Below are 12,637 nucleotides of genomic sequence, written 5' to 3' on the forward strand. Positions count from 1 at the left end.
AACATGTAGTCAGTGTTTTGGGACGCATGTTCATGTCTAGATATGATTTTGCATCACTTGTAGATAGTTATTGAGCTCACTATATATTATGTATCCATATGTATATTTCATTGTATTTCTTGATAAAAGTGGAGATTTCGGCTTATCTTTATTGTGTTGTACTATAGTTTGGGATTTGTGTGAAATTGATCACAGGTTGGTTAGTCCTGTTTACAGGGGAGATAATGCCGAAATTTTGTTAGAAAAATAATGTGTAAAAAGTGATATATTGTATTTGTAGTAGCCTTGATGGTGGGTCTGACTTTTAGTTGGTATCTATTATCGGCGCATGCCACGTCCGGATCTCGTGGTGTTATACGGGGCGGGGTGTGTCAGTTTGGTATCAGAGCATGCATTAGAGTTCATGGGTTTGCATTGTACATGCATACATTCCGATGTTTAGCATATCATGCATAACTATAGGTGAGTCATGCCTCATGGTGGCAAAACTCGAAGGCTCCAAGATATGTTGCCCCAGTCTCAAATTGCTCCTGATAGAGATGAACTGAGAGAGCCCGAGAGAGTAGATGAATCAGTTCACCAGCCTCCTGAACAACGGGGACAGGGAAATGTGATCGGAACTGATCCTATTGCTGTTGAAAGAATTGCTATTGCCGTTGCGTCTGCTATGCGTAATTCTGACAGAGATTTCAGTATTGAAAGGGCTACAAAGTTAGGAGCTAAAGTGTTCACTGGCACAGCTGATCCTGCAGTTGCACAGGCATGGATGACTAAGATAGAGAGAGTATTTGATGTTATGGGTTGCTCAGACGATAGGAAGTTGTGTCTCGCCACTTTCTTATTAGAGGAAGGTGCATACGATTGGTGGCAGTCGGTACAGAGCACATATCTAGACCCTTCCATCATCACTTGGACAGAATTCAGATGTATCTTTTATGATGTCTATTACCCTCGGTCCTATAAAGATGCAAAGCAGGAGGAATTTTTGAAACTAGTACAAGGGCAGATGACAGTTGCAGAATATCAGGTGAGATTTATTGAACTTTCAAAGTATGCCCAAGTTCTAGTAAGCAACGAAATTGATAAATGTAGACGATTTGAAAATGGGTTAAGGGAAGAAATCCGATCAGTAGTAACAGCTGCAGGCTGGAATGTATTTGGCAAATTGGTGGAATCAGCTTTGAGAGTGGAAAAGAGCATTTCTGATAGGCCAAGTGTTAGAGAACAAACAATGTTCAGAGCAAGCGATAGTCAGACAATGGCAAGTGTTTCTAGCTATAGACCACCACGGAGAGACAGTAGAGGATTTCGACCTGGTGCCAGTTCAAGTCAATTCAAATCTCGATCACGAGGAAGTCAGGGCCCTAGATTCAGTCCCAGTACTGTACAGCAGCCAGTGGCCAGTCGTACTTATACTCAGGGTTCTTCCCAGAGATTATTTACTCCGAGACAGGGCGAGAGTTTTACTAGTACTAGACTACCTTATTGTCAATTATGTAGAAGACCTCATATCGGCACGTGTTTAAAGTTCAAAGGAAGCGAAGTCTATTATCATTGTGGTCAAGGCGGACATATCAGAAGAAATTGTCCAGTTCTATCACAGGAGAGTGGTATAGTACCGAAGATATTTCCTTAGCAGAGTGCTGGTAGTACAAGACAGAATCAGACTCAGAGAGATGATTTAGTTAATAGAACACGTGCAAACAGTGTGGCCCAGTCAAATTTCGCAAGTGGTAGTGGTACAAAATCAAAAGGGCAGGCAGGATGACCGAAGACCCAGGGTAAAGTTTTTGCTATGACTCAGCAGGCGGCAAAGGAGTCTCCAGATGTTATCATGGGTATGTTGTCTATTTTTGATAGAAATGCTCGTATTTTGATTGATCCTGGATCTATACATTCTTTTATGTCATTTGCATTTGCTTTATATGCGAATCAAAAGCCAGAACTTTTAGGCAGTTGTTTGACCAGTAGGAGAATCACTATTAGCAAACAATATATATCGAGATTGTGGGATTAAGATAAAGGAAAATGAGCTGAAGGCAAATTTAATACCTCTTGACATACATGATTTCGATGTTATCTTGGGTATGGACTTTCTGGCAACAAATCGAGCTTCAGTTGATTGCTTTCGAAAGGAGGTCGTGTTCAGGCAGCCAGGACAGCCTAAAGTTATATTCAATGGACAGCGCAGAATTTTGCCGTCTTGTGTGATATCTGCTATTGACACTAGAAGATTACTCAACAAGGGTTGTCATGCATATTTGGCTCATGTAATTGATACAGATATTAGCAAACAAAAACTTGAAGATATCCCAGTGGTCAAGGACTTTCCTGATATATTTCCAGAAGAATTACCAGACTTACCATCAGACAGAGATATGGAGTTCACTATAGATCTGATTCCAGGAACAGCATCTATTTTACGGGCACCCTATAGAATGGCACCAGCAGAATTGAAAGAGCTAAAGGTTCAGTTGCAAGAGTTGGTAGACAAGGGTTTCATCAGACCTAGTATATCTCTGTGGGGAGCACCAGTTTTGTTTGTGAAAAAGAAGGATGGCACCATGCAACTATGCATAGATTACAGACAATTGAACAAAGTGACAATTCGCAATAAATATCCTTTGCCACGTATTGATGATCTGTTTGATCAGCTTCGAAGTGCTGCAATATTTTCAAAAATTGATTTACGTTCGGGATATCATCAACTTAAAATCAAGGACAGTGATGTGCCAAAAACTGCTTTTAGGACAAGATATGATCATTTTTAATTTCTTGTGATGCCATTTGGGTTGACCAACGCACCAGCAACATTTATGGATATGATGAATAGAGTGTTTCGCCCGTATTTAGACAGATTTGTGATTGTATTCATTGATGATATTTTAGTATACTCTCGAGATCATGATGAGCACACAGAACATCTCAGAATCATCTTACAGACTCTACGTGATGAGCAATTGTATGCTAAATTCAGTAAATGTGAATTCTGGCTTGATAAAGTTGTATTTTTGGGACATGTCATATCAGCAGAAGGAATTTATGTTGATCTGCAGAAAATAGAGGCAGTGGTAAAATGGGAAAGACCTACTAATGTGACAGAAATTCGAAGTTTTCTTGGCTTAGCAGGTTATTACCGTCGTTTTGTAGAGGGATTTTCTAAAATTGCTCTTCCTTTGACCAGTTTGACTAGAAAGAATGCTAAATTTGTTTGGAATGAAAATTGTGAGAGAAGTTTCCTCGAATTGAAGAATAGATTAGTGTCAGCTCCAGTTCTTACCCTTCCATCTCCCGGTGAAGAGTTTGTGATATATAGTAATGCTTCACGTCAGGGTCTTGGTTGTGTTTTGATGCAGAATGGGAAAGTTATAGCGTATGCTTCCAGGCAGTTGAAGAAACATGAACTGAATTATCCTACACATGACTTAGAGCTAGCTGCAGTTATCTTAGCCTTGAAAATTTGGAGACATTACTTGTATGGTGAGAGATGCCAGATATATACAGATCATAAAAGCTTAAAGTATATTTTCGATCAGAAAGAGTTAAATTTGAGGCAAAGAAGATGGTTAGAGCTGATAAAAGATTACAACTGCAAGATTGATTATCATCCAGGGAAGGCTAATGTAGTTGCTGATGCTCTCAGTCGGAAAATATCGAGTCCTATGACCCGGACTAATGCAGTATTTTCATCTTTGTTTGGTGAGTTCAGAGCTTCTCATGGTCAATTATCAGTTACCAGTATAGGAGCATTGTTTGCTAACTTCCAAGTGAGGCCTACTTTGATTGAAACAGTTAGAGAAACTCAAACTCAAGATCCAATGTTGAACAAATTGAAAGAAGAAGTTAGTAAAGGTAAACATATAGATTATACCATTCGAGATGACGGAGCTTTAGTTATGGGAAACAGATTAGGTGTTCTAGATAATTCGAAATTGAAGGGAGAAATTCTAGAAGAGGCACATAGTTCAGCTTACGCGATGCATCCAGGTAGTACAAAAATGTATCGTGTACTCAAAGAACACTGTTGGTGGCATGGAATGAAGAGAGAAATAGCTGAGTTTGTATCTAGATGTCTCATTTGCCAGCAAGTGAAACCAGATCGTCAGAAAACAGCAGGATTGTTACAAACGTTGCCTGTTCCTGAGTGGAAATGGGAACACATTACTATGGATTTTCTATTTGGACTTCCAAGGACTCAGAGTGTACATGATGGCATATGGATCATTGTAGACAGATTGATGAAGACTGCTAGATTTTTGCCTATTAAAGTCACTTACTCGTTAGATAAATTGGCAAAAATATATGTTGACGAGATAATCAGTTTATATGGGGCACCAGTATCTATTGTTTCAGATAGAGATTCTCGTTTCACTTCTAAATTTTGCCCCAGTTTACAAAAAGCTATGGGTACTAAACTTCATTTCAGTACAGCTTTTCATCCACAAACAATGGTCAGTCAGAAAGAACTATTCAGACTCTGGAAGACATGTTACGAGCTTGTGTACTACAGTTCAAAGGAAATTGGGATACTCATCTTTCTTTGATGGGGTTTGTTTATAATAATAGTTATCATTCGAGTATAAAAATGGCTCATTTTGAAGCACTGTATGGTAGGAAATGCAGAACTCCAGTATGTTGGGATGAAGTTGGTGAAAGAAAGTTATTGGGTCCTGAATATATCCAAATTACTGCGGAGAAAGTAAAGATAATTAAAGAAAAGTTAAAGACAACCCAAGATAGACAGAAGAACTATGTAGATAGATGCAGAAGAAACCTTGAATTTGATGTTGGAGATAGAGTTTTCCTGCGATTGTCTCCATGGAAAGGTGTTATCAAATTTGGTAAACGAGGTAAATTGAGTCCGAGGTATATTGGCCCATATGAGATTGTTGAACGCATCGGCCCAGTTGCGTATCGATTGGCTTTGCCAACAGAATTGTCCAGAATTCATGATGTATTCCATGTTTCTATGCTTTGTAAGTATATTCCAGATCCATCTCATGTTTTGGAATCACAACCAGTAGAATTGAAGGAAAGTCTTACCTATGAAGAAAAATCAGTTCAGATATTGGATAGGAAGGAACAGATTTTGCGTAGTAAGACTATTCCATTGGTTAAAGTCTTGTGGAGGAATCATGTTATAGAAGAAGCGACATGGGAAAGTAAAGAGCAGATGCGTTCTCAATATCCCCAGATTTTTCGTACCTAGTTGATCGAATTTCGAGGACGAAATTCTTTTAAGGGGGTGAGTTTTGTAATACTCTAGTCAATTCAAAAAGAAAAGTCAAAGTTAGAAAAAAAAAAAGGAACAAAAGACAAAAAAAAGTGGCAGGCGGTGGAAATTAATACAAATCCAAACCAAATTCATAACACACACACAAGAACGGACCAGAGAAGAAAAAGAGAGAAAAAGAGAGATGAAAAAGAGAAAAAGAGAGATGAAAAAGAGGAAGAAAAAGAAGAAGAAAAAAAAGGGAAAAAATTATCAATGTTTTAGGAATTAAGTGCTCTATCCTATTAGTCTTGAATTTCTTAATTTTGAAAGGTAAGTAAAAAGTTACTTATTGTTAAATTATGTTTGACTTTGTAGTTGTTAGATTGTTAGGTTAAATTTAATTTTATTGAAGGGGTTAAGTGTAATAAACTATGAAATTGAATAAAATGAAAGAAAAATTAATTTTAGTAATTAAAGAGACGTTAAAAATCGCCTAAACGTGAAATAATTATGTTTAGGTATTGCCTATTTAATTATTGAAATTAGTTAATTGTTGATTTAAAAATTATATTATATTTCAAGCGGCGATACGGATATCGGGACAGCGTATCAATCGAATTGATTTTGGCGTACATAGTTCCGTGAGTAGAAAAATATAAATATTTTTAAAATATTTATAAATTAAGTTTATTGTTAAAATATGTGCAATTATATGCAATTATGTGTTCGAATTAAATGATTTTTATGGAAATATGTTTTATTATGATACATGTGGGATTTCAAAGATTGTATACGTTACATTGTGAATTGGAATATGAGATATGATTTTGAGATCGACCAGAAAAGTACCTGTGATTATATATTTCTTCTAGTTTACTGAGGGGCCTTGGCCGTGTTCTATACTACACTGAGGGGTCATGGACCGGGGATGAAGGGGTCTCGACCGTGTATATATAGTTCACTGAGGGGCCTTGACCGTGTTCTAGAATTGATTTTGAGAGGTCTTTGAGATCGACTTTCGTTCACAGAGGGGCCAAAGGCCCGTGGCGAAAGTTCTTAGCCCGAGGGGCGAATTACATATTTCAATCAGAGGGTACGTTTTTGGTGGATTTTTCAGCACGTTTGATGTGATGAGATTATAACATGGTTATCAGCTGATGTTATATCATGATTTTAAGATGATATTTTTATGACATTATGTGAATATTTCACTTTTTGGCTATAATTACATGATGTTAGCCTGTGAATTATCAAATTGTTTGAATTTATTTTCAATAAAAATGTATAAATGAAAAGGTATATTTATTGTGAACTTCTCCACTCACTGAGCTATCAACTCATATATCTTTCCACGTTTTTTCTTATCAGGCAGCAGTTGAGAATCTGGGCATCTTTTGGAGTTGAGCCTTGATTTTGGAGTTAGAGCCACACGACAGAGTTTGTTAGTATGACTCACTTCATAGAACATGTAGTCAGTGTTTTGGGACGCATGTTCATGTTTAAATGTGATTTTGCATCACTTGTAGTTAGTTGTGGGGCTCACTATGTATTATGTATCCATATGTATATTTCATTGTATTTCTTGATAAAAGTGGAGATTTCGACTTATCTTTATTGTGTTGTACTATAATTTGGGATTTGTGTGAAATTGATCACAGGTTGGTTAGTCCTGTTTACAGGGGAGATAATGCCGAAATTTTGTTAGAAAAATAATGTGTAAAAAGTGATATATTGTATTTGTAGTAGCCTTGATGGTGGGTCTGACTTTTAATTGGTAGCTATCATCGGCGCATGCCACGTCCGGATCTCGTGGTGTTATACGGGGTGGGGTGTGTCACTTTCTATTAAATTGCGAGTTTCGATCTTGGAAAAATTGATGAAACCTTCATACCAAATTCTTCATTTCACTCAAGAAGGTGAAGGAAATCGATTTTAAATGGTAGAAGGATCTGGAGATGAAGAAGAAAAGAAGAAAAATTAGGGGGATTGGGGATTGTGAAGAGAGAACAAAGATGATGGATTTAGGATTCTGGAATTCAATTGATTTGAGAAAAGAAAATGGGGAATTAAGTTTTCTAGTGATGTTGAATAAGGGTGTTTTAGGTAGTTTATAAATCCCCCTTTAATATATTTATTTTAAAAACATTATTCTGGTCAAAGGCTAAAATTCCACAGTGTATTATAATATAGGCTATTTGACCCAATTACCACTTTTTTTAGTAATCTCGTCAAATTTTGTTGAATAAACGACATCACCGTTTTAACTGTTACTACAAAAGGGAATTGAACAATTAAACATAAACAGAAAAGGAAAAGGAAAAGGAATGAAATATCTTGGCTACCTAATGCGTCTGTAATTTACCTCCATTATTTTATTCTATGGTATGCAGATTTTTCAACGTTCACAACTTAAACTAGGATCCAACCAGGACCCAAAGACCACAGAAAAGTCACTACACTTGTTAGCACTTAACTCCAATTTACAGAAGATTCAGATTGGTTTTGTGTTTTCCAAAGTCACACGGAATGGCAACTTACTGATTCCTTGATCCAAAAAAATGTTGCAATCACAATTTACCGTTGCTCTCATCTATCCTTTAACTTTTCTCAAATTGTCCGTTGCAGCAGATACACTTTCTGCAAACCAAACCATTCGCGACGGGCAAGTTTTAGTTTCTGAGGGAGAAATATTCGAGCTGGGATTCTTCTCCCCTGGTAATTCCAATAGCAGGTTCTTAGGAATATGGTACAAAACTACTCCGGATGTTGTTATTTGGGTTGCAAATAGAAATAATCCCATTATAGACTCGCAAGGGATCTTGTCCATAGCCAGAAATGGAACTTTACTTCTTAAGAGAGGCAAAACCATTATCTGGTCGTCAAATATATCAAGTGTTGCATCAATTCCAGTTGTACGCCTCTTAAACACTGGAAACCTTGTAATTATGAACTCAACTTCTCAACAAAACTATATATGGCAGAGTTTTGATTACCCGTGTGATACCAGGTTACGGGGAATGGTACTTGTAGACTACCTTGGACAAGGTCAAGATAAATATTTGACGTCTTGGAGAAGTTCTCATGATCCGTCCATTGGAGATTTTTCCGACAGGATTGAATATAATGGTGGCCTAGTTGAAATGGTTGTCTACCACGGGAAGATAAAAAGAAGCCGCCGCAGCCCATGGAGTGGGCATTACACCAGTAATCTCCCTTTCGTTCTCACTACACCTTTTAAACCAGTTTTGGTATTCAATAAAGACAGGATTTCACTCTATGATAACAGCTCATTAATCACGAGATTAACTTTAGACAAATCAGGCTTTATCCATCGCTATACTATTAATGAGAGCAAAAATGGGCGGAATCTTGTTCACACTTTTCCACGCGATTCTTGTGACAATTATGCTCGGTGTGGTCCTAATGGTATCTGCAGAATTAGTCAGGTACCAATATGTGAGTGTCTGAAAGGATTCGCCCCAAGATTTCAGAAGGATTGGGACGTGCAAGATTGGTCCGGTGGATGTGTTAGAATTACGCCAATAAATTGCCAGAATGGAGACGGGTTTCTTGGGGTGGAAGCTAACTTTCCTGATAGGTTCCAGTTTCAATTGAATACTAGTATGAGTTTCAATGAATGCAAAGCTCAGTGTTCCAAAAGCTGTTCCTGTACAGCTTTTGCTACCCCTTTTATAGATGGAATCAGTAGCTGTTTGATGTGGTTTGGGGATTTGATTGATATTAGAGAGCCTCCTGAAGCAGATAGCACGGCGAACATCTACATTCGTTTGCCAGCTTCAGAACTAGGTAAGTCTTCTGCTAATCACTCTTAGTTTCAAAGACATGTATCTACTCGTGAATGTAGAGAATTTCGAAACCATAAAATGGAGTAGTATTTTTAGGGGGATTCTGTTAATCACTTTAGGATTCCTATTCAAGACAACTGCAGTTCCTTTTCAGGCGGTCGTAGGACGGACGATCGCCTATAGGTGGTAGGGTAAGGTGGGTGGTGCGGACCAGGTTTAGAGCACGTGAAACTCATGTATACTAATCGCATGTTACACAAAATAGCCAATTTCTCCATAGTATAAAAAATTTAGGTCATGTTGTCTTCTGGATCATGTATACTAATGATGCTCAGCCCAATCATTGATCCGGCCAATGCACCGAGGTTGACTGGTTCACATGAGATCAGGGCAAGTAGACCTGCTTGAGATTCATAAATTTAACCTAATATTTTAGTTCATATTGATCGAGATAAGAATAGAATGTCCATATACATCAATAGAAACACTCTCAAGTATCCATATTTAACTTGGAGCTTTTTGCCAGTTGAAATTGAGAAAACTCAGTTTTATCTGTGGGTAAGGACGGTCCAAAACAGAACAGAGTTGAGATCCTTTGCAATTTTAGTTATATTAACTTCTAAAAGCCAGCATCATATTAAGCAACCAAATTTTATAATCAAGATTCAGAAGGGGAATACAAGAGAAAAAAAATCAACTAATGTTATTTCTTGTAGTTTATATCAGAAAGCAAGAAACTCTAGATAACTAGTTAAATTAAAAAAGGATTCATGTGGAAAATAGTTACATCAGCTGCTCTTTTTCATTGCAGATCTAACAATGTTTTAGGTAAGAAGAAGAAAAGGCCCGCAAATATAATCTTCATTTTGACTGCTGTCGGAGTGCTTATCTCTGCTTTAATCTGCGGAGGCATACTTCTAAAGAGAAGACTAACAAGTAAAGGTAATAAAACTTCTTTATCCTTAGTTCTTTCTCACAGAAGTTTTATTACAAATGCAGCAAAGTACTTAAGAATACATAAATCACAGTAACCTTGCATTAAAGCCCTAAGGCAATGATTGTCTTATAGGAGATGAAAGGAAAACTGAAGGCCTACAATTACCTTCATTTGGTTTGGCAACTGTAGCTACTGCCACGGATAACTTCTCCAGCAAAAACATGATAGGTGAAGGTGGTTTTGGTCCTATTTACCGGGTAATTTCTCTAGCGAAAACAGATGTGGTGCCTTTTTTCTTTGTACGAATATATCACATTAACATTTGCATCTTATATTGCATATTAAGGGTAGGTTATCAGATGGACAAGGAGTAGCAGTAAAAAGACTATCCAAAACATCCAAACAAGGTATTGAAGAATTCAAGAATGAATTGAATTTGATTGCCAAACTCCAACACAGAAGCCTCGTCAGATTATTGGGATGTTGCACTAAAATAGACGAAAGAATTTTAATCTATGAGTACATGGAGAACAGAAGCTTGGATAATTTTATTTTTGGTATGACCTAAGAAACCCTTCATCTGATTAATATGTTTTGTAAATCATTATGCTTGATCCAAGGGGATCAAACATGTAGTTTTAACAATTAAAAATGTGCAATTCTGAGCAGATGAAGATAAAAGGACAATATTGTCATGGCCCAAGCATTTTGACATTATTATGGGGATTGCTCGTGGATTTCTCTATCTTCATCACGACTCCAGATTAAAGATTATCCATAGGGATATCAAAACAAGCAATATCTTGCTAGACGAATATCTAAATCCGAAGATTTCAGGCTTTGGCTTGGCAAGAATTGTTGGAGGGGGTCACGATATAGAAAGAACAAAAAGAGTTATTAGGACATATTAAGTTTCAGTTTCTTGTTAACTTTAGTTAAAAAATTAATTGTTTGCACAACATCATATGACCATTGATCAATAACTTTATACAGTGGTTATATGGCTCCTGAGTATGCCTTTGATGGGAAGTTCTCAGTAAAATCAGATATCTTTAGCATGGGTGTTGTCTTGTTAGAGATAGTGACTGGCAAAAAGAACATAAGTTTTAGATACATGGATCACTGTGATAGCCTTCTAGGACATGTAAGTAGTGCGAGCAAATTGAATTTTACTTTTATTTGTAGCTTTTGGTACTTTATAAATATATCTCTACTAGTTTTCTTGCAAGCTACAAAACTCGTCTAATTCGATCAATTTTCATAGGCATGGCTCCTTTGGAAAGAAGACAGGGCCTTGGAACTAATGGATGAATGTTTGAAAGATTCATATGTTGAATCTCAAGTGAAGAGATGTATACACGTGGGCTTATTATGCGTTCAGAAACACGCAGATGACAGGCCATTTACGTCCAATGTGCTTTTTATGCTAGGAAGTGATCAGGAGGGAGCAAATTTGCCTGATCCCAATGAACCTGGATTTTTCATGGGAGGGACTTACAATATTGAAGAAACTTGTAAATTGCATTACAATAATGAAGAAACTTGTCGACCAGAGCCAAATTCAAATGTAGTGAGTATCACTGATATAGAAGCCAGATAGAGAAGGTTCAACAGAATGATAATTCTGCAGTAAATACACATAATCATGCTAATATAAGAGAACTGTTGTTAATGAGTAATGCTATGTACTATGTAGCAATAGTGGCGCTACACAAGGGTATAGTTATTTTTTTTAGTTCTTTATTTTTTTAAGTTCTTATTTAATTAAAATCGAGGTGATGTATCTTTTCTTTTAAAAAGCAATTCTTTGAGGAAAAGGGAGCTTTGCTATTTGTTGTAGCCAGTCAAGTAAAGATATGGAGAAAGATGAGAAAGCAATTCTAGGTTCTTGAATCCCAGCTGGTAACAATATGGACAAGCGAATCCAAAAATTTCAAGAGTCTGAGTGAATCCAAAAATTTCAAGAGTCTGCAGGTTGGTAACTTTCCGATGTTCATGCTTAAATTTAATGTGTCTTAAACTCTTGAAGGAACCAATGAGTTTTGGTATTTGATTACTGCCTCCGAAATCATATCCCCTTAGGTCCAGTCCAGGTAATTCAAATGCTGCATCTCAAGCAATGCAGGGATGGTCTTACCTCTCAAGGGATGATAATAAGAAACATTCCCGTGAGCAGTTAAGTTGCTAGATGCCACACCCTTCCATTTGCAGCATTCACTTTTGTCTTTGTCACTTCCCCGGGACGAGAGAAAGTCATAGTCGTCTATAAGGCCTTGATTAAACTTGAAAAGAGCTCGTCCCCAGAAGCAGAGAGAGAAGTCAGTTTCATGCACAGAGAAGATACAAATAACGATAAATTAAGTACTTTGATAATTCTTATATACTCATTTTTTTTCCCGAAGGATATCGCGTTTAGAGTGAAATTTCTGAGTTCTGAGTTCTTTGATTCAGATTATTTATCAAGACTGAAATCTCCTTTTCTTGCATTCCTCAATTTCATTTCTTTAACAAGTTTATTCGAATTTTGTTAATGCTGAAATACGAGCCTCACTAATGTTGGCTTCTTCTCTCCTAATAAGTTCCATTATATCCTTTAAGAATTCTACTTTCTCGTGTGAATTAAAACGTGGACCCTCCTAAGGAGGTCATTTTTTGGTTCGTTCAGTGCAACATTCATGT

The 12,637-nt window shown here is 37.0% G+C and overlaps 5 protein-coding genes across 5 annotated transcripts; all 5 read left to right on the plus strand.

The window, feature by feature from the left end:
- The first annotated feature begins 469 nt into the window (after positions 1 to 469).
- Positions 470 to 1,636, plus strand: LOC111395102. The gene has a single exon (XM_023021113.1). It carries the CDS (start codon positions 470 to 472, stop codon positions 1,634 to 1,636), a length of 1,167 nt encoding a protein of 388 aa, XP_022876881.1.
- A 2,949-nt stretch (positions 1,637 to 4,585) lies between these two features.
- On the plus strand, positions 4,586 to 5,209 carry LOC111395103. Its single transcript, XM_023021114.1, has one exon. It carries the CDS (start codon positions 4,586 to 4,588, stop codon positions 5,207 to 5,209), a length of 624 nt encoding a protein of 207 aa, XP_022876882.1.
- A 2,470-nt stretch (positions 5,210 to 7,679) lies between these two features.
- LOC111395105 (G-type lectin S-receptor-like serine/threonine-protein kinase At4g27290) lies at positions 7,680 to 9,768 on the plus strand. Its single transcript, XM_023021115.1, has 4 exons — positions 7,680 to 9,022; positions 9,141 to 9,207; positions 9,357 to 9,415; positions 9,458 to 9,768. The coding sequence occupies exons 1-4, from the start codon at positions 7,774 to 7,776 to the stop codon at positions 9,766 to 9,768; spliced, it is 1,686 nt and encodes a 561-aa protein (XP_022876883.1). The 5' UTR covers positions 7,680 to 7,773.
- A 23-nt stretch (positions 9,769 to 9,791) lies between these two features.
- LOC111395106 (G-type lectin S-receptor-like serine/threonine-protein kinase RKS1) lies at positions 9,792 to 10,869 on the plus strand. Its single transcript, XM_023021116.1, has 5 exons — positions 9,792 to 9,963; positions 10,091 to 10,215; positions 10,310 to 10,365; positions 10,418 to 10,515; positions 10,628 to 10,869. Exons 1-5 carry the CDS (start codon positions 9,792 to 9,794, stop codon positions 10,867 to 10,869), a joined length of 693 nt encoding a protein of 230 aa, XP_022876884.1.
- A 22-nt stretch (positions 10,870 to 10,891) lies between these two features.
- On the plus strand, positions 10,892 to 11,671 carry LOC111395730 (G-type lectin S-receptor-like serine/threonine-protein kinase SD1-1). Its single transcript, XM_023021868.1, has 2 exons — positions 10,892 to 11,102; positions 11,223 to 11,671. Exons 1-2 carry the CDS (start codon positions 10,959 to 10,961, stop codon positions 11,556 to 11,558), a joined length of 480 nt encoding a protein of 159 aa, XP_022877636.1. The 5' UTR covers positions 10,892 to 10,958; the 3' UTR covers positions 11,559 to 11,671.
- Positions 11,672 to 12,637: the final 966 nt, after the last annotated feature.

This window comes from Olea europaea, chromosome 6 (assembly GCF_002742605.1).
Source record: "Olea europaea var. sylvestris chromosome 6, O_europaea_v1, whole genome shotgun sequence".
Lineage (NCBI taxonomy): Eukaryota > Viridiplantae > Streptophyta > Magnoliopsida > Lamiales > Oleaceae > Olea > Olea europaea.